The sequence below is a fragment of the Acinonyx jubatus genome, chromosome B4 (genome assembly GCF_027475565.1).
Source record: "Acinonyx jubatus isolate Ajub_Pintada_27869175 chromosome B4, VMU_Ajub_asm_v1.0, whole genome shotgun sequence".
NCBI lineage: Eukaryota > Metazoa > Chordata > Mammalia > Carnivora > Felidae > Acinonyx > Acinonyx jubatus.
In genome coordinates this window covers 17,656,387-17,679,077 of record NC_069387.1, presented here as the reverse complement: position 1 = coordinate 17,679,077, position 22,691 = coordinate 17,656,387, and the positions used below count along the sequence as shown (strand labels likewise).

Here is a 22,691-nt window from a genome sequence, read left to right as displayed (position 1 = left end):
CATTCTAAAGAAAATTTAGAACAGTTAGAAATGAGTTAACAAGGACTAAAGATTTACCTCAGTGATTTTATACAAATATTTATTGTGCAAACTCAAGAGCACCTTTTCACCAAATCTAAACAATCATTTTTCATGAAAGAATTATCATTTTCCCTAAGATGTGTTATCCTTTTATATGACTATATGAAAACCTACATGTTTTCCTTTTAAGATGAGATGATAGAATAAATGCAAATAATGTCTCTCAAATTATCAAAACAAAAAATAAAAATTAAATTTCAAAAATTCATATAACAAATTTATATAAATTGTTCTTCATAACAGATATGCTGGAAAAGAAAAATAAATTTGATAGACTGAGAGATTGGAAATTATTAAAAAGAGGCAAAACTGGAAAAAATAATAAGGACTACAATGTTTTTATAAGGAAATACTGATACACAAAAGGAAAAGGGTTCTCTATTGTCTGGATACATCTAACCATTTAAATATGTGATGCAATGTTCTGTAAATAAGAAATCAGATAAGTGTTCCTTTATTAATTTGTTCATGTGCAGGCCTATAGACAGAATCTCAGGTGTCTGCCATGTCCAAATGATCAAATCATTGCTTATGATCCCAACGGTCCATAAAATGTTAAGAGTCCATAGACTTGAATACAGATTACACTTTTCTAAAAGAGTAATTATATTTTTTTTTCAGTAGAATAAAAGCAGGGTCAACTATCTTGGAAAAGCTGGGAAGCAATATGGCATAGCAGTTGGATTATGGACTGGTAGATAAACTGTCTATGTTTAAAGCCTATCTAAGCCATTTTGTAAAATACAACTAGAGTAAGTTTCCTAATGTGCAGGTCTTTCTGTATTCTAACCTAGAAAATGGAGACCGTGATTATGCAATTATTGGAAACACTAAAGGAATAAACATTTCGGAGTCATGGTATAGTACTTAGCATTTATGAAGAGCTATGTGAATGACTGTTCTAGTTATATACAAAACATTTTAAATAAATACTCTGTTTAAGTTTGAGGGCTCCCAAATAAAACTCTGAAAACCACCCAGTGCTGATTCAGATATTTCAAAAAATATCTTCTACTCTTACTCAACGATTAGAGGTATTCCTCTTTCTGAGGTGAAAGGGAATCGTATTGTAAAAATGGAAGAATCATGGAGAGTATGCCTGGCTCATCACTCTATCTCCAGTGCATGGGAATGAGCTTTGCCCATGGTAGGGTGCTTAATAAGTTTGTATTGTAGGAATGAGTGAATCACAAAAAACATCAAATATTTACAAGCCATTAATATCTAAGTTTAAGATTCAAACAACATGGGCATATTCCTCTTCAATAAAATTTCAATAAATGACAAACCAAATTTCAGAAAGGCTAAATTAATAATTAATTCTTCCTGCTGAAATCTCGTTTCTTATTTTGAACATGATTTTACTATATAAGCATTCTGCTTGCACAGAACTAGGTAAGAATTCATTGCTTGGGGTAGAGCCTCTGTCTGGCAGCAGCAAAATCTTCTACATGTTCTTGCTGAGTCTCAGTTAAAAGACCTTGGACACTGAACAGGTGGAATCATTTTGATATTAAATTTCATGTTGTGTAATATGAAATTGCAGTCCAAAAATTGCACCTTCAGGGTGAACTTATTTCTTCTCAGTTTACTAAATTAAATACAAATGACCCATAAGAAAAATGGACTCCAGTGAGAGATCAAAAATATGTGGAATTCATGGGGTGCCTGGGTGGCTGAGTCAAGTAACCGTCAAACTTCGGCTTAGGTCATGATATCATCGTTTGTGGGTTCAAGCCCCTCATTGGGGTTTGCACTCACATTGTGGTGACTGCTTGAGATTCCCTCTCTCTCTGCCCCTTCCCCACTTGCACTCTGTCTCAAAATAAATAAACCTTTAAAAATATATATATGGAATTTATAACACCTAACATTCCAAGAAATTGGGGACAATGATCTCTGTATCAATGCCTTTAGACAGCTGTAGCTAGTCTGGGCTTCCACTGGAATTGAGAAGGGCTGATCTATCAGACACAGCATATGACTGTACCTCCTGAATATTCACAGGATAACTGGCTACTATTTCTACTTATGCAGAGGACCGGAAACACAATAATTAGCCAAGATATTGTATCTTCTATCTAGAGATAAATTGTTTTAAATTCATGAGATTAAGCTTTGTGCAGTTAGACTAAGAAATGTTCCCAGCATAAATACCTCTGGATTCTCACTCTCCAGATCCAGGTCTTAAAAATCTTAATAGCTAAGCCTCATCTTCCAAGAAAACCCCTCTTCTGCGAAACACACACACACACACACACACATCCATGAGCTCTTATTTTCTTGATAATCCATAAAAACCAAAACCCATACCAATTACCTTGGCAAGTAATTATCTTCAGTTCAAGCATTTTAATCTATGCCCTACGTGTTCTTTTTGTTTTAATTATTAGATACATATAGGTCTTATCCTCCTAATATTATTGTCATCTCCATGAAGGCAAAAATACAGCATCACACAATTTCGTGCCTCCCCAAAATATTTTTGAATTAAGTAAATTATCTCTAATAAATTTCAACAACATAATGTGCTTTCAAAAGTCTGTCGTTTTAATTAGGTTTAAAATAAATTTACATAATTACTCCAATGTCCCTGAGAATACATTTGTTAATAGGGGGAGGTGTTCTTTATATGAGGTAGGCCGATTATGAAGTGGAGCATGGTTGGCATTACATATTCCTAGAATATGGTTGCCTAACTAGGAGGAATTAGGACATCTGAAGCTGTAAGTTCCTTATGGAAATTCTACATGGAGTGGCAGGCATTCACGTAACACATCAGAAAGGGGATGGGAGGGCAGGAAGGCCATGAGCAGAGGAAATAAAGTAGGATTAGAGAAAAAAATCAACAGAATTTCTTCATCACCCAACTACTTGGATTACAAACCTGTATATGTGATTGAACGCCTAAAAACACTTCTACTCTTTTCCACTGTGCACCCTGCTGTCCACTTTGAGCCCACAATTTAGAAGTAACATTGTCTTTCTTGCTGAGTACCTACAGAAATAAATCAAGTAAGAGGTGTTAAAATATTCTGTCTTGATAAATTTTAAACATTTCGAATTCTCCCAGTGATTTTTTTTAAATTTTAATATCAACATGAATTCCCTTGGGGAAATTTTTCATTAGACGTCTTTGTTTTCTGTACAGCAATGTGTCTCCAGGGTACCTCACAAGCTTTGTGTAATAAAAGTCCACATGAATATCTGTCAGTCAAGTCCAAAGGATCTGGGCAACATTTAATTAAGAGCTCTTAACCACATCAGCTTTTAAAAACCTGACAGCAGTAACTATTGGAATTTTATGAATTAAATAATATTCATGGAGTCGACTAAAAAGCACTTATTACTTCACTTATTACTTACTAAAGCGCTTTTTTCAAGATGACTTTACTTCCTTATCCTCTTGGGTTCAATAGGGAAAGTGGTGTTATAGTGGGAGCCCATTCAATATTTTTAACAGCACACGTGGGTGGTACGTGTGGGCACTGACTCATGCTGTGATGGTAAGAGCTCCCTACCCAAGAGCCTTGAAAGCTCAAATTCTCCCCAGTACTATATCCTTATTCTGAAGGGAAATTCAGATTTGTCTTAGGAGACAAATTATCATGGCTCTCTCCTAGAATGCTACAAAATGAGCCAACAAGAGAGTAACTGAAGAGAACAGGGACAGGATAAAACAATTCCACATTTTAAAGTTAATTGACTTAGATGGCTAATTTAATCATATCACAACATTACTTTTTAAAAATACAATGTGTACAACCAAAAGAATCATTCTGGTAAAGGGTTTGTGAAGGTTTTGACTTTCGAAAGTGGAGGTAATCCTGTAATGGTTTTGTTATTGCTTTATTTATGGTTAAATTCAAACAGTTATTTTTCTTGGAGTATAATTAACAAACTATTATAGCAGTAGAGTTTCTAGACCCTTTAGAATTTCTAATATGAGACTAACAAAAATACCACCAAAGTTTTGCTACATATATAATTTAAGTTAAAACAACGTATTTTCAAGGTCAAGAAAATACAATTTCTAAAAAAATAAAAATCATTTTTGATGAATACTTTTAAAAAATATGGGAAATAGATCTTTATACATATACCACTCTATATATAAATCACTATGAAAATGTATTCATGCACAAAAAATATCACACATTACTATTTTAATTATTTGAAAACTAATTACTTATATTTTAATAATATCATAATTTTTCACCTACTAATACAAACTTGTACCTGAAAAAAAGAATTTTTCAGATAATTAATTCTTAATCATAAAATATACCAGCTAAATAATTCTCATTTTTCTGATGAAAACCCTGCAGTAAGTTGTACTGATTGTTTTGCCAAAAACCATTTTTTGAAAGCCAATGTAAAAGAAGTGATAAGCTGTGGAGTGCCTGGGTGGCTCAGATGGGTAAGTGTGTGACTTCAGCTCAGGTCATGATCTCACAGTTTGTAAGTTCAAGCCCTGCATCGGGCTCTCTGCTGTCAGCACAGAGCCTGCTTGGGATCTTCTGTCTCTCTCTCTCTCTGTCTCTCTTTCTCTCTCTCTTTCTGCCCCTCCCCTGCTCATGCTCTTTCTCTCTCAAAAATAATAAAAGCATCTAAAAATTTCATAGAAAAAAAGTAAGTTGTAACTTTAATTCATAAGACTCCTGAATGGTTTTAGATTATTAAATATGGACACATACTTCTTTAGAAACAAGTTTATTTTTAAATCGTTACAGGTAAGGAGTCTGACCTATAATGAACAAGATAATTCTTCTAAAGCTGATATATAAATTTAACATATTTCCAGGTAAACAAGTAAACAATAAAAACTACCTATATTTGTGAAATATGTGTATCTAAAACTTATTTGGAAAAATAAATGTTTAATACAGTCAGGAAAATCTTAGATTAATAGAGTGATCAATGGAGAGCCAAAGTACCTAATATTAAAATTATACTCAAGGTATGGGGAAGATGTGGTTAAGCAGCTGGTCTGCAGTCTGTTTCTCTCTCTTCATTGGACAGCATGTAACCTAACTGTAAACTCTTGGCAAATATGCTAAACATGAACTTCTTGGCAAACAAATTGATTGTATTTGACAAGGGGAGAGCCCTTTTCTGTGCCTGCTTTTAGCAAGATATCCCTGCTCTAAAACTGCTCGAGCTAAACAATTCTAGGACTTTGGGATTTATCGTTCAGACATGGCTTCCTGGAAAGTGCTGCAAAGGCTATGAAACAGTACAAATGGAGATGTTTGAAAACTGAGTTGGCTTATTCTGTGTAAATGATGCATCTCTACATATTACTTAAAACCTCATATATTATATATGGCACAGCCAATATGGGAAAACAGGATCTAGGGATCTGCATTGAGATTCAAGAACCTCTCTCTGGTTTGCTTGTATAACTTGGTCTTCTAAAAGAAGCCAGGACCCTCTGGAAAAACAGATAACTCCAGGGATGGAACAGGATAAAAGTAACAGAAGTCTGGAACATCTGCTTAGACAGACATGAAGGAAATGCTCAAAGACTGAAGGGCTTGTCAAAGAGACAAAAAGTCAGCTTAAAGAGTATCCTATGAGCATATCTGGGGCAAGGTAACAATCAATAAATAATAATAGATGATAACAAACCGAATACAAAACGAACCCATGAATCCACACTGATTTAAGTCAATAAATGGAGAGCTAAATGGAGAAGTGATTTGGTTGTTGGTGGTGTGGGTGATGGTGTTTTGTACAATAGAAAACCAATGTACAAATGTAAACAGAATAATGGAGTTAAAAAATCACAATTAAGCCATCATCACAGTCAAACGAATTCCAGCGAAAAATATTAAAGAATGCAAAAACTAGCAAGTAAAATTGACTTGAGAACAGGATTTTACATACCATCAAAATCTCTCTTCACAAAATATTTATTGATAACACAGGGTATAAAAATAATGAGACCTATAGACATCATAAACTACCACTAGGATGCAATTAAAAGAATACAATATTGATGATATTATAACATACATATTTAACATTAAATCTAAAATGAGTAGATTCTACATACTGGATTAGACTATAATATTTTAAAATACCAAGGTCCTAAGAGTCTAGAGAAGATTAAGGAATTATTCCAATTTGAAAAGCACTACAAAGAAATAACTGGATATGATAAGTGATCCTGTATGGAATTTTTCCTATAAAAGATAATACTGGGACAATGGACCAAAAAAAAAAAAAAAATAGGAACTCTGAGTAAAGGTTATATTGGAGTTATCTGTGAGATTATTGAAACAGTTTGAGACAGTCTAAACAGTAATTCTGAAAACAGTTTAATTTTTTTCACAAGGAAAAAATTGAAAAAAGATAATTGGGAAACATAGCAGCAATACCATCAGTATGAAGAGTGCACATCCAAACATCACCAAAGTGTGTCTAATCCATATGCACTATTCTCAGAACATTGGTATTCTTAGAACATTGATACTAAAGCCTACATGAAACATTTCAAGTACAAAACTGTATTACAGAAGCTGTAACCTCGTAGTAAAGATAATAACCATAAACCAAATAGTAAAACCAATATCCTACTAGCCATTCAGGTCCCATTCTGCTAAAGCTCTCTTTCAATCATACCATGGTGAACCTAGTAAGGCGCTGACAATTATCCATTGTCACTTATTAGCAAACTATATTTTAATACCACTAGACTGTACCGTATGAGTTTTTATAGAGAAGTTTTAAAAAGTACAATTGCTTAAGTAATACCTGGAGAGAACCAACCGTCGCCCCATTCATGTGAGTCCAGAACACCAGAGTACATTTTGGTCCCATGCGTGAAATAACAGGAGTGAGTATATCAGCCATATCACCAAACTTTCCATTTGAGCTATCAGCATACAGATACCAGCCATCTGTGGTATTTCTGGGGAAAGTACAAAGCATTTATCAGATTAAAAAAAAAACAATAAAACAGAAGAGAATCATAAACTATAATACAGTTCATCATTTTTTGGGTATACTTTATATAGTTCATCATTGACCACAATTTATTGCTCTATAAGTTTTCCTAAAGTATAATAATGTTTTATAGCATAATGATAACTCATAATCTTCAACAGAAATAATTATTGTACTGCCTCTTACTTGTAGCCAAGAGGTTGCCACAGTCTGTTCAAGACTGGCTACATCTGACCCCTTTCTGGGCACTGGGGACTAAGATAGCAGGCCTTGGCCTCATCTCATCCCTGAGACATTAGGACAGGAGAGTGGGAATTCTTTTCTCCCACCCAGACGAGTTTTGCCCCCACGGATGCCTTTCTAAGGGAGTGTATTCAATGTTCATTTAAGACATAGCCTATTTGGGGGCACCTGGGTGGCTCAGTGAGTTGAGCATCCAACCGACCCCAACCCAGATCACAATCTTGTGGTTCACAAGTTCGAGTGCCACCCCTGGCTCTGTGCTGACAGCTGGGAACCCAGAACTTAGAGCCTGGAGCCCGGGCCTGGAGCCTCTTCAGATTCTGTGTCTCTGTCTCTGTCTCTCTCTCTCTCTGCCCCTTCCCACCGCGTCCTCTGTCTCTCTCGCTCTTTCAAAAATAAATAAAACATTTAAAAAAATGTTTAAAGTGGGGTGCCTGCGTGGCTCAGTCGGTTAAGCGTCTGACTTCAACTCAGATCACGATCTCGCGGTCCGTGAGTTCGAGCCCCGTGTCAGGCTCTGGGCTGATGGCTCAGAGCCTGGAGCCTGCTTCCGATTCTGTGTCTCCCTCTCTCTCTGCCCCTCCCCCGTTCATGCTCTGTCTCTGTCTCAAAAATAAATAAATGTTAAAAAAAATAAAAATAAAAATAAATAAATAAAAATGTTTAAAGAGCCTAATTACAGCTGGAGGAGAAATGTGCCCAACACTGGTGGAGATCTGACTCTCACTAGGGCCCTGGCCTCCTTCACAGCCCTGCCAGTAGTGGTCCCAGAGCAAATGATGGCAGAGAAGGGCACACACCCAGCATTCCCTCTGCTCCCTAACCCTGGGTTGCTAAGATCACTCAGCAGACTTTCTCACAGCCTTCTTGTGCCTGGACATTCCGTGCCTCTATCATTCCCTTCCTCCAAGATTCTCAACTCCTTGACATATTGGCTGACTCCTACAAAACCAGTGTTTGGAGCAATATGATTATTTTTGCTTCAGCCTTTTTTCTAAGAAAAGGTAAAGAGCGGGCATTGTGGGAATCTTCCTTCCACGCCTTTGCAGTGTACCTCTTCAAGAAGAGAGATTTTAATAGGATGGATGTCTGAGTTTCAACCTCAGAGTACCTTTGGTAAAAGTACTCCTTAAGGAGGGAGACCCCTAACTCTCTGCCCTCACCTTGCTCCATGTTGCCTGGGCTTCCAGCCCCGCCCACCAAGTGCATCTCTCACCTTTAATCCTGGGTGCGCACTACCCATATCTGGGGCATCGCTGGCTCTTGGGTTATGGGTCTCCCCTGACTCCTTTCCCCTTCCTTGGTCTGTGTGGTGGCCATACAGGCACAGCACTACTGGAGTCACTTAGGAACCAGCAAACTGACAAAGGCCAAGCTTGGGGCTGAGGCCCAGAGATGGTGCCTCGGCGATCCTTCCACACCTGGCTGGGGCACAGCCTTCAGGATGCCAGGCCCGTCTCTGATCTTGCCCGCTAGGCCTGGAGGACAGGGACTCCTGTCTAGAGAGAAGCCTTCGGAGGGGAAACCAGGAGGTGGGACTTGAGGGTTGGCTATCATAAGCTGCCTCAGCCACCATCTAGAGGTGAATGCACTGCCACCCATCGCCTGCAGGTCCCCACATCTATTTCCACGAGAGGCCACAGAAGGGAGGGACTTTATTGAAGAATATTTTAAAGAAATCTTTTGTACCCCCTGGGACTCCTTCATCAAAACAAGGGACTATGTGGCAGAGTTTTAACGTTCATGTGCGGCTGACTTGGGTGCAAGAGAGGTTTTGACCCAGGCTCAAAGTTAGTTTCAAATACTACTTAATAAATCTATTTTTCTTTATTTTTTTTTTTCTGGCACAGAAGCTGGTAATCTAGGACCTACATGTGAAGAACTTTATGTGAATATTTTTTGTAGTTAGTTTACTTGGGTTGGTAGGACACATTATATTTAAATTCCTTGAACACTGTGGATCCCCCTAATGTGTATGAATGACTAAGGCTTTGTAAATTAAGGAATGTTGGCGAATAAAGTTATTTGACGGGATCAAAGAAACCAAAAAAAAAAAAAGAAATAATTATTCTACTCTTTTGATTTTAAATCCATGCATCATTAGTACAATGTGCACAAATTATGATAAAGGCTGAAATTACCAAATCTAGTCTGTAATAATTTGGTTGTGTGGGTTTTTTTTTTACAATAATACTGCCAATAATGTGGTCAGCTTTGTACAGCGTATTTTCTTTTTTTTAACATTTAATTTTTTATTGTAGTATAATTGACATACAATGGTATATTAGTTTCAGACGTACCACATACTGATTTGACAATTGTATACATTACTCAGTGCTCAGCATGATAAATGTAGTCACCATGTGTCACCAAATATTATTACAACATTATTGATGATAGTCCCTAAACTGTACTTTTCATCTTTGTGACTTACTTACTTTATAACTAGAAGTTTAAAGTATGTACCTCTTAACCCCCTTTACCTATTTTGTCCATTCCCCGCCCCCATCCACCTCCCCTCTGGTGGCCACCACTTTGTCCTCTGTATTTAGGAGTCCATTTTGTTTTTTGTTCATTCGTTTTTATAGATTCCGCATTTGAGCGAAATCATATTTTCATGTGGGTAGAATGGGCCCTAAAGAACTGAATATGTTTAGAAGAGGCACATAAAGAAGAAATTATATACATACATATATATACATATATATACACACACATATAAATGTATACATATATACATGTCTATATGTGTATACATTTGTATATACATATATACACACACACACATACATATATAAAGCATGGAAAATAGAAAGGAAACTGGTCTGGGGTTCTCCTTATAGGTCTAAAAGGCTTTCAAGTCTCAAATTTAGTCTCTATTAATTTAGGTCAATTTTATTTAAATATATTTTAATAAGCTTATAGGTAATTTTTAAAATGTGTCTTTCCCTTCCTAGCTCTAAGTCAAAGACAAAGAATCAGGATGAAAACAATTAAATATCAATGTAATCTTGCCATAAAAGACAGAGTTTATGCTCCCACTTTAAATATCAATTCAAAAAAAGAGATAATAAAACATTAAAGACATCTAGGTAATATACAGCCTTTCGAAGTATTAAGTGAAGAGGTGATTTCTCACAGTATGGGCATTCTGGCACTCTGATTAATTAGATTTCTTACCACTTTCTCACCTACAGATTATGCTAGATACTATAGAATGTAAATTTGCTACTTATTAAAACCATTTTTATTTTGAAAGTTATATCTTTTTTCTTTTTTGAGGAAAGAAATGTGAATCACCAATAGCAAATGGATGGAGAAGTTACCACATAGTTATTGAGTGGATCTTTGCAGTCTTGCCTGCCCAAGTCACTGGGAACATGATTGTGAGAAGCCCACAACAGAATTTGGCCTCTGGCCTGATCATTTACTGGGTAGACAATATTAGGCAGGTTAGTTAATCCTGCTGAGTATGTTAGTTTCTTCATTTATGAGATGTTCCATGTATGGTCTTAATAAGAATCAGAAATAAAATAAGGGAATATCTAAAAGAGTACCTAGCCCATTCTATGTATTTAATAAATTACAGTTGTGATTTGCAGTTATGTTTATGTCATTAGTTGCTGCTAATAGAATAAAGGATTTAGTGTCCCATAAACCACAGAGGGTATGAATTAAGACCGTTTTTAAGAGGCAGAACTATTAATCTGAATTATGTCTCAATAAGTAAGCACTTCCAGTTTTGTTCCTTGTGTGTTTAATATCCCAAGATCCTAGGGATAACAAGAACAGAAATGAATATATAATTTATTCATAGATTCACTGAGACCCAGCACAATTTCCACAGACATTTCTTCCTAGTTATTGACAGATTCTAAGCTTCATCTAGAAATCTAAAGGACTAAGAATAGCAAATTTTAATGTACAGAAAAACAAAGAGAATTTAATAGGTCAATTCATTATAAATGTGGAATAATCAAGACAGAGCAGTACTGAAGTAAAGATAGGAAAATGGACCAGATAAATGGACAAAACACTCCTGAAACCAATTCACATATATTTGTACACCCGATTTTGAAAAGTTTGATTCTTCAAAGCACTGAAGGAAAAGACAAGCTTTTCAATGTGGACTGAATAAATCAGGTAGCAATGTGGGGGGAAAAACAAAACTTGCCTCTATTTCACAGCTTTAAAAAATAAGGAATTCCAGGTAGATTGTACCTTGAATATAGAGGGTGAAACAATAAAGTTTCTCTAAAATAACCTAATAGGGGCACCTGGATGACTCAGTCTGTTAAGCATCTGACTTCAGATCAGGTCATGACCTCACGGTTCGTGAATTCAAGCCCTAGGTCGGGCTCTGTGCTGACAGCTCAGAGACTGGAGCCTGCTTTGAATTCTGGCCTCCTTCTCTCTCTGCCCCTCTCCCACACATGCTCTGTCTCTCTCTCAAAAATAAATATTAAAAAAAAAATAAAAAAGAAGATAACCTAATAATATCTTTATGATGTGGAAGAAAGTTTTAATAATATATAAAAATTGCTAACCATAGGGGAAATATTTAAAAATGGGACTATATTCAAATTAAGGATTTCTGTTTATCAAAGATGCCAAAATGATGATCATAATCATCACTGAATCATCATTAGCAAATGGGAGGAAAGCATACATATCACATACATAGAATATAACACGTACTGACTGCTTACTATGTACCATGCTCTATGCTAGATGTTCAACAATATGTGTGTGTGTGTGTGTGTGTGTGTGTGTGTGTGTGTGTGTGTGTAGGGACCATGTCTATTTTGTTTCCTATGCAGCAAACTGGATCACAGGCCCTCAAAAAATACTTGATAAAAACTTGATAAATGAGTTTAAAATTAGTAGAACAAATGTGGAAATAAAAAGAATAAAAAGACCAAGGGAGTGACAGAACTATAGATTCAGATCAAATCATTCATGAAAAGCTGATAATGTGTTTCATGCTGGGGGGAGAAAAACAACATAAGAAAAGACAAAACAAAGTGAACAGATCTGGAGACCATGGAGGAACGAAGTGACTAAAAGTCATTCATTCTGGCAATGATAAAATTATCAACAGTTCTTCAACTGGAGGTCTCTGTATGAATTGTCCAGAATTAAACACAATTAAAAACTATTCATGTGTAATTTTCCCAATCCAATATAACTTGATATAATTCAGTCACAAAGATATATATAAATTACTAAAGAAATTCCTTGTAAGTATATATCCCTGAAATATCCCCCATCTGCAAGGAAAAGAAAAAAGGGACACATATCAGGAGATTGACTTGCAAACCACAAACAACAAAACTACATTTGTGCCTTCACATCATACTATGAACACAGAACACAGCACTGCATCCTGTGGTCACCAATATTACATGCGTTAATTGTGGGCACGTGATGTATGCATGATTCCTAGTGGAAACTTGAAGAATTACACAAACACTTGCTTGTGTTTGGGATGAGATCATCCAAGCACGTACTTTCAGAGGAAATCAACCCACCCCATGGAATGGGCAAAGCAGTAATGACCACACCTAACAATGCTGTCACCCACAAAATATCAGTGTCTCTCTACTGGCCTTAAAATTGTCCTTTCTCATATAAGGTAAGAAGTAGGATGTTTTATAGGCACATATATTTTCTAATAAAACATATCGTAAACCACATAGGAAGTGTTATAAGACAAAGAAAGTATTACACACCCAGAAGTTGCGCAAGGAAAGATACTGGGTGATGATGTACAGGTCATTTAAAAAGTGATTATAAAAAGAGATCTTACTTACCGTCCGCGTTATTTTTTAAAAAGTCTCCTAGGCCTCATAGGATAATCAGTTTCTAAAGTCTTAACCATGACATAAATTAAGCAATTAAAATATTGAATATTTTCCCTTATTTGAGAATCTCGTGGGTATTCACCCTAAATAAATTAGTAAGAAAAAAAATACCCTTGCAAGGACAAGTCAAATTATTTCTGGGTGAGATAAACTGACCTGTGATCCTGTACGTATACAACATCAGGGACATATTGTCCAGGAGTATTTTTTGGGTTGAAAAAATACCTTTTAATTCATTCTGATACTATAGGCCTTTTTTTTAACATTTATTTTTGAGACAGAGAGAGACAGAGCATGAACGGGGGAGGGGCAGAGAGAGAGGGAGACACAGAATCGGAAGCAGGCTCCAAGCTCTGAGCCATCAGCCCAGAGCCCGACGCGGGGCTTGAACTCACGGACCGCGAGATCGTGACCTGAGCTGGTCAGACGCTTAACCGACTGAGCCACCCAGGCGCCCCACTATAGGCCTTTTTTTTGCGTAACTAGTGAGATATGATCTACTAAAAGCTGTCATGGACTTTATTAGCTTCAGGAGTAGCAGAAAATACAAAGTGCTCAATAGTGCAGCTCTTATAATAGTTTCCATAGCACTACCCTAATATCTGTAGTGAACCATTCTCGTGGTGTGAAACTAACCGTTCCCCTCACCTCAGCCAACAACTTCTCTGTAGAAGACAAAATCCCTGACCCACCAACTGCTGCGGTAGGCTTCCTAAGCAAGCCAGACTAATCAGCGTTCTCCTGTGGGATTTTTAGAATATAAAAAGGGAAAAGGAACATTCCCTCTGCAGTGTTAAATCTTACTAGCTGACTCCCCAAGTTGTGAAACCAGTTCTGCCTGATTCCAAAACTCCACACATGGCTGTCTACACTATGCTTTAGTGATGCAGAAGAAGAGTCCAAAAAAAAAAAAAAGTTTCTATTGACTTTATTGGGCCTTTCTGAAATACACATCTGATTCTACCATCCTGCTTAGAAATCTTCAATATATCCTCACTAACTCAAAGTAAGACCCTTGAACTAAACTGTATGCTATTGGACTACAATACAAAGCTTTAGTGAACTATACATCTACTTACTACACACACTGTCCAGATCAGCTGACATATTTTTTTCCAGAGCACAGCTTTCTTGATAAAAGAAGCAGTGAATTAACTTGCATTCTAGTATTTGTAACTAATTCAAGTATTTGTAACTAATAGTCCACAGACTGATATTCCACACTGCAACGCTACATAACTGGGTCAGATTTTTTTTTGTGAAGGCCATATAGTAAATATTTTAGGTTTTATGGGCCATAAGGTCTCTGGTACAACTATTAAACTTCTGTCTTTGTAGCATGAAAGCATCCATGAACTACTTAAATGAATTGTCACATTCCTGCTCCAATAAAACTCTATTTGCAAAAAACAGGCTTCAGGCCAGAATTGGCCCACAGGCCATCCTTTGGTCACCACTATTCATTCTATGGATAAAGTCTCAATTCACTGGGATCTGACGAATAACTTTCTAAAAAAATCTGGCATCAACTTTCATACATTACTCACTCAGATATATACCCAATGCATATGTGTGTGTAATTACTTGAATACATCATGCCCTTTCTTTTCTCTGTCTCCCTTATTCTGAGCACTCTTCTTCTGAGCACTCTTATAACCTGTGCTGTTGGTCTTTCCTCTATACTACTTTCTCAACATATCTCCACAACATATCTCAAGTATATTCTCATTTCCAAGCCTTTTTAGATGCCTAGACTCAAAATTCCTTGATTCAAAATTACCCCCTTATGGAAGAATTTCAGAGCACTTATACACAACTTTTTAAATGTATTTTTCATGTTACGTTTTAATTCACTGAATATAAAGCTTTATTCCCCAGTAGATTCTATCCATATCATGACACAGATTTTAACTTATTTATCTACCTCACCTTGTGTATCCAGAAAGCCTTGTAAAGCGACTTAAACTCAATTGGTACTCAATAAATATTTCCTGAATCTGTTGCTTAACATTAAATAAAAGTGTTAGAGAATTCTTGCTTTTCTATAGCAAAATTCTCCTTTACAAGTGCAAGGAATCTCAATTTAAAAAACACACACACAATTTTAGCAGAATGCTTTTGGGTTTTTCTTTCCTAGTCTCATGAAATATAAATGAAGTAATGAACAACATTTGCTGAAATTTTATATAACCACCTGGGGCTTTACCAACTCAAAATTCAATATCAAATGTATCAAAGCCAACTATTTTAATTAGGCTCCCCCACAGTTCCTGTTTCAATATTGTATGACATTCACTGCAGAAAAACTCTTTGTGAGTCAAACAGAAACACACACACACACACACAAAATAACAATGGATAAATCTTAAAGCTGAAGAAATTACATAATGTGGTTGTATTTACTTATTTACTTTCTCTTTTCAAAACAGAATTTTTAAAGGCTCATTAAAGTAATTATATTCTTTGTAAAACAGATTTTAGGCCAAAACCCCATTAGTTTCTGAGATACATAAACTAAAGTATCTGAGGTTTTTAGATCAGTCTTTAAATTGTAAGTCTTTCAATGAGGGAGTATTAAGTGATAGTTTGTCATTTAATATTTGTAACAAATCTGAGAGGCAGGATTATAACCACTACTACTTCACAGAGAAGTAAAATTAAGTAACTTGTCAGTGAGATCCTTCTCCCACGTTTTATATTCTCAACTAGTTGTCCTCTAACTATGGGGTCAGAAACAGCACATCAGGATTACCTGAGAACTTAGTTTAGTCACTAGTTCTTGGGCCCTAATGCAGATATACTGAATCAAGAACTCTGGGCTAAGAGTGCCTGGGTGGCTCAGTCAGTTGAGCGTCCAACTTGGGCTCAGGTCATGATCTCCTGCTTAGTGAGTCCCAGCCCTGCGTCGGGCTCTGTGCTGACAGCTCAGAGCCTGGAGCCTGCTTTGAATTCTGTGTCCCGGGCTCTCTTTGCCCCTCCCCCATGAGTGCTCTCTCTCTCAAAATAAATAAACATTAAAAAAAAAAAAGAACTTTGGGCCAGAGCTTAGCCATCTGTTCAACAAATTCTCCAACTTACTCCTGTGCATGCTAAGTTTTGAGATCCACTCTTCAAAACCACTTACGCTAACAGCTAAACTAGTACCTTCAAGTCCAAGATGCAAAATCAAGATACCAATCCAAAAGGAATACTTAGAAAAGTAGACACTCATGGGGTGCCTGGGTGGCTCAATCAGTTAAGCAACCGACGTTGGGTCAGGTCATGATCTCACGGTTCCTGGGTTTGAGCCCCGCATCAGGCTCTGTGCTGACTGCTCAGAGCCTGGAGCCTGCTTTGGATTCTGTTCTCCCTCTTTTTGCCTCTCCCCTACTCACACTCTGCCTCTCTCTCTCAAAAATGAATAAACATTAAAAAAGAAGAAGAAGGAAAAAGAAAAGTAGACATTCAAGCTTAATTTTTCTTCCCAAAATAAACACTCTGGGGAAAACAAGTACTTGTAAGATTAAAGAATTTTTTACACTTGTTTTTCTGGCACCTTATTTTCTATTTCATAGTGTGTAGAACACAGGCACTGCATTTGACTTAAAAAAAAAAAAAGAAGAGTTGACTGGGAAGCGTACGATTTGGAATTCTTAGTCAAATATATTTGAGAAACTCAATGCACAGTTCCAGAGTACCATTCACACACACACACACACACACACACACACACACACACACACACACACAGAATTTGATGTAAATAATTCTTTAGGAATTGTGTAATCAATTTCCATTATACTCTCTCTTTATATAACTCACATATCCTTAATGTATTTGACCAAAAAAAATGTCTGTCACATGATAAGTACTCAAAAATATTTGTCAAGTTGAGTGAATGAAACAAACAACTGAAGGCTTATTTTTGAGCATTACTAGATAAATAATACCTTCTAACAAAAACTTATTGACCTAAATTTCAAAAAATAATTTAGTAATTTAAATTTTTGAGATTTTAAAAACAATTTTTAGAATTAAAAAAATACTTTATCAGATATGACCATTATTAATCCAAAATGTATTCCCGTGTTACTTTGAATTGAACGTTCTATTTGTTTAAGAAATGGTTTTTTTTCAGGCTTCAAGGCAAAGAAAATCATCAGGAATAAAGAATTTTATTACATAATGATAAAAAGGTCAATGGTACAAGAAGACCTAACAATCCTTAATGTTTATGAGCCTAAAAACAGAGTGTCCAACTATGTGAGGCAAAAACTAACAGAATTTTTTAAAAAAGCAAAAAGCAAAAACAAAAAACAGATGAATCCACTATCATCATTAGAGACTTCAACACCCCTCTTACAGAAAAGGACACATTTCACAGTCAAAAGATCAGTAAGGACAAAGGTGAACTCAACATCATTAATCAGCTGGATGTAAATGATGCCTAACACTGCTTTATCCAATAACATAAGACTATACATTCTTCTCAAGCTTACAGCGAACATTTACATCTAATAAGGACTGTTAAACAAAACATACAGAAAATTCTTAATACTTAACAATAAGAAAACAGACAACTGATTAAGAAATGGGCCAGGTTTGGCGGTGCCTGGGTGGCTCAGTTGGTTGAGCGTCGAACTTTAGTTCAGATCATGATCTCACAGTTTGTGGGTTCGAGGCCCACATGGGGCTCTGTGCTGACAGCTCAGAGCCTGCAGCCTGCTGTGAATGTGTCTCCCTCTCTCTCTGACCCACTCACAGAGTCTCTCTCTCTCTCTCTCTCAAAAATAAATAAAACATTTAAACAAATTAAAAAAAAATGGGCCAGGTGTTTAGAGTTGTGTCTTTCCCGTCATGGGTTTTGTAGAGTGAGCTTGTGGGTCTGTGAGACCCAAAAATTGAGAGCTGCTTCACTCCCAAGCAGCTGCACCCAGCATCTATGTGGCTGTCTCCAAGCCACAAAACAAATACTGGGAGCACAGTGGATTTCTTTTGTATTACCACGAGAAAAAGGGAAAGAAGGAAGCTGGAGAGGCTCATGAATGTTCAAAGAAGGCCAAAAAAAAAAAAAAAAAAAAAGATGATTAGTCTGAAAGCTAAGCTTTTCCATAAACAGTGCCATACTGAGAAAATACAAATGAAAAAGACTATCAACATGCAGTAAAATAAAAACAGTAAACAAAAGGATGATGAAAAGTTTCCACAAGGAGCACTACTTGCATACCTCCTGGACAGGGAGGGACAGTCCCCAGCTAAAGTACTTTGCAACATGATTAAATAAAAATGAAGAGAAAGCAGGAAAATGGGAATTCCCTTTGCCCAAAGCTCATGCCCACGGACAAATGGAAGTATTAACAGTTATTCGAACAGGAAAGAAAAAGAAAAGTAGACATGGTAGAAGATGGTTTCTAAAATTGCTTTGCTGGAGATGGCTTTACTCGAAAATCACCTAAATAAGAGTGATTCATTACGTTAATGACCTTACATCTCAAAAAGGTCCATGTAACACATCCTGAATTGAAAGCCACTTTTTGCCTGCCACTACTTGGTATAAAAAAATCCTTCACCCACACTATACACAACTTTGGGTATTATTACCAAAGGTACGATCACTGAGGTGTAAGTGAGTGACTTGGGCCTTGTGACACAAGAAGGCAAGGTTGTATGGGAGAAACACAGCCAGGTTACACAATCCTGAAAATGATGGATGCATAAATGCAGTCTTGCTGGTTCAACAGCAGTTTCAGACAAATAACTCCTTATAAGTACTGAAGACTACACACCAATCAGGAAAACCACTATGATTGTGCTCGTTCTGAATACTAGCAAATAGCCTTATATACCTGCTGTCATCAGAATTATTTATTCCATTGTAAAAGAAATAAATTAAAACATCCCAGTTTTACAAAAAGAGAAAAAGAGAGGGGCACCTGGGTGGCTCAGTAGGTTGGGCATCCAACTTTGGCTCAGGTCATGATCTCATAGCTTGTGAGTTTGAGCCCCACATGGAGCCTGCTTTGGATCCTGTGTCTCCATTTCTTTCTCTGCCCCTCCCCTGCTCGTGTTCTCTTTTTCTCTCCCAAAAATAAACTTGAAAGAAAGAAAGAAAGAAAGAAAGAAAGAAAGAAAGAAAGAAAGAAAGAAAGAAAGAAAGAAAGAAAGAAAAAGATGGTGAGAAAAAAAGAAGAGACCAAACACCTGAAAAGACACCTCATGAAAGAAAATATACAGGTAGCAAATAAGCATATGAAAAGGTGCTCCATACATATGTCATCAGAGAAATGCAAATTAAAACAACAATGCAATATTACTATATACCTATTAAAATGGTCAAAATCCAGAAACCAACAATATCAAATGCTGGTAGGAATGTGAAGTAATAGGAATTCTCATTCATTAATGGTGGGAATCCAAAATTGTATAATCACTTTAACAGGCTGTTTGGTAAGGTTTCTTACAAATAAATACACTCTTAATCATATGATCCAGAAATTAGGCTTCTTGGTATTTATAACCAAAGGAGATGAAATTTATGTCCAGACAAAAACCTACACATGAATGTTTATAGCAGCTTTATTCATTACTCCAAAAACTTGGAAGCAAGCAAATATCCTTCTGTAGGCAAATGGATAAATAAACTTTGGTACATTCAACAATGGAATATTATTCAGCACGAAAACAAAATGAGCTATCAAGGCATGAAAAGACAAGGAAGAAACTTAAGTCTATATTAATTATGAAGTGAAAGAAGCCAATTTGAAAAGTCTACATGCTCTATGATTCCAACTACATGACATTCTAGAAAAGGCAAAACTATTGAAACAGTAAAACATTAGTGGTTGCCAGGGCTTTGGCAGGGAAAAGGGAGGGAGGAATGAACAGGCAGAGCACAGAGGATTTTTAGGACAATGAAAGCACTCTGTATTGTGCTATAATTCTGGATATATGCAATTACGCATTTGTCCAAACCCATAGAATATATAACACCAAGAGTGGACTATAATGTAAAATATGGATTCTGAGTGTTTGGATAAGTCATGTAGGATCATCAATTGTGAGAAATATACTGGCATTAATTCTAGAGAATGAAGCAGGGTTCTCCTTGCACATAAGGGAAGAATCTAAAGGTACAGAAGCTGATACAAAGCAAGAGGCATTACAAATAGAAATGAAATAAAAGACAGAAAACTACTTGATAAGTTTCAATCTGTTACACAAATGATACAGCCATTATTCAATGATTTCAATTTGAGGCAAAAATAAGTTAAAAGGGATTTTTTTAAGTTTATTTACCTTTTTTGAGAGAGAGAGAAAAAGCGAGTGAGAGTGAGAGTGGGGGAGGCACAGAAAAAAAGGGGGAGAGAGAATCCCAAGCAGGCTCTGCTCTGTCAGTGCAGAGCGAGATACAGGGCTTGAACTCATGAACGATGAAATTACGACCTGAGCTAAAATCAAGAGTAGAATGCTCAACAAACTGAGCCACCCAGGCATCCCTAAGAGGGAATTCTTACTATTTTCTGAAACAATATGAGCTAGCCATGTTTGCAGTAAATACATTTATTTATTAATCTGACCTGATTTTTTTAAAAAAATCAATCTTTCCAGCACTGATCTCTAAGGCTATTTATTCAAAATTCTACTTGTAACCTCACTGGGATTTTGAAAGTTCCCTGTAATGAAACTAGCAAATTGGATTCTGCTCACTAGATTCATGACTTTATCCAGTTTTATGAAATGGACTTATAAAATTTCAGGATTGTGAAATCAATACAAGACATAGCCAAAACTTACTTTGAAACATCTTATAGATGAAATCCCAGTAGGAGAAGGGATTGAAATGGCTGTGCACTCTCTCTCCCCAGAGATAACAATTGTAAATATGGCATAAAATATATAAAGTTAATTCTAAAATACAAACCAGAAAATTTCCAAAGCAGACAAAAATCAGAGGAAAGCATAATACACATACAAACTTGCAACTCAAAGTGGTGAGAACAGTGAGTTTGTGTATTTTTGATCTGAAAAAATTGACAATCTCCCTTACCCTTTGGCTATGTTTGTAAAAACTGACACAATGACAGTCTTACTGGCTAAAGGAATGAGAGATCAGAGTTCAGAAGAAAATTTAAAAGAGAAATCCTAGAAATCTTAACAGCAAAGCTACACAGTTACAGGGGCGACAACAGGAAGCATGGCAAAATGCAGGTAGGGACCAGAGAAAAAACTATGCTGAAAGATTAGAGCTATGTGGACACAATCTTCAAAGGTAAGGTTTTTTTTTAACAGTATAGTTTTTAACCGTATATAGCTCAAACACCAGAAGGCACAAAGCTTTATGTCCTTGTGGACTTGAAGTTTCAGAAAAGAGAGTCTGAAACTGACACAGCATGGATAAAGAAGAAATGCACAAAAAAGCAACACTGGAAAATGATAAAAACAGAGCAGAGAAAGGAGTAGCTACATTCGGTGCACTAGATAAAGTTTACAGTTTAAAACCAAGTACATTAACTACCTATTGAAACAGAAAACAAAAATCTTAACACGAACATTACAGAATCCAGAGTCACTAAAATGTATTATCAGTAATATCTAATTTTCAATCAAAAACCTCTAGACATACAGAAAAAAATGTAGTATGATCATTACCGGCTAAAAATAAACAGCCAATAGAAAATCACTCCATGTGGGTCAAGATGTTGACTGTATCAGACCAAGATTTTATAGTACCTGTCATAGATACATTCAAAAAACTAAAGAAAAATTATTCAACCAACTGAAGAACATTAGGTATCAATGGATGCATAGATAATCTCAAGAGTAAATGGGAATTCTAAAATAAATAACCAAATGATAACTCAGAGACTGAAACCTACAATAACAGAAAATAAAAAATAAGATGCTAGCTGGGTTGAATAATAGATTGGATATCACTGAAGAGGAATGAGTAAACATGAAAATACATTAGTGAAGTTATCAACTCAAGAATCACAAAAATTGACAAAAATTAACACCATTCGAGACTTGTAACACAATATCAAACAATCCAAAATTGATATAAATGGAATCTCAGAAGAAGAGAAGACGAAAGATAAAATATTTGAAAAAATAGTGCCTGGAAAGTTCCTAAGTCTGGTAGAAAACAATTAAAGATCTAGTAACCTTAATAGTAGATACACCATAGCCAAAATGTTATAAGCCAAAGATACAGAGAAAATCTTATAACTGAACAAAGAAAACAAAGAAAAATGATGCATAAAGAGAAACATCAATACGACTAACAACAGATACTGTTTCTGAAACTAGTATAGATACTGAAATTATATGTTCACAGTGCTGAATAAAAATAAACAGAAAAATTAATTCTATACCCAGTGAAGCCTTCTTTTAAAATTGAAAAGGAAATAAATTTTTAGATTGAGGAAACAGGGAGAATAATTTGCCAGCAAACCTCTACTAAAAGAAATACTAAAGAAATTATCTTTAGAAAGACTGATGAAATAACACCAGCTAGGAATCAGATTGAATAAAATGATAAATATGTTATATTAAAGTATATGTGTATATAATTTA

General features: G+C 36.0%; 1 protein-coding gene and 1 pseudogene across 3 annotated transcripts in view; one reads left to right on the top strand and one right to left on the bottom strand.

The window, feature by feature from the left end:
• The window catches only part of MALRD1 (MAM and LDL receptor class A domain containing 1), a 754,681-nt gene that overhangs the window by 442,613 nt on the left and 289,377 nt on the right, over positions 1 to 22,691 (bottom strand). For all 3 annotated transcript variants that reach the window (XM_027074220.2, XM_053225367.1, XM_053225368.1), the window contains 2 exons: positions 6,841 to 6,997; positions 2,969 to 3,079 (listed from right to left, as the gene is read on the bottom strand). In XM_027074220.2, coding sequence (XP_026930021.1) covers positions 2,969 to 3,079; positions 6,841 to 6,997 — 268 coding nt within the window. The remainder of the gene's footprint in view (positions 1 to 2,968; positions 3,080 to 6,840; positions 6,998 to 22,691) is intronic.
• On the top strand, positions 10,656 to 18,886 carry LOC106979860 (ribosome biogenesis protein NSA2 homolog; annotated as a pseudogene).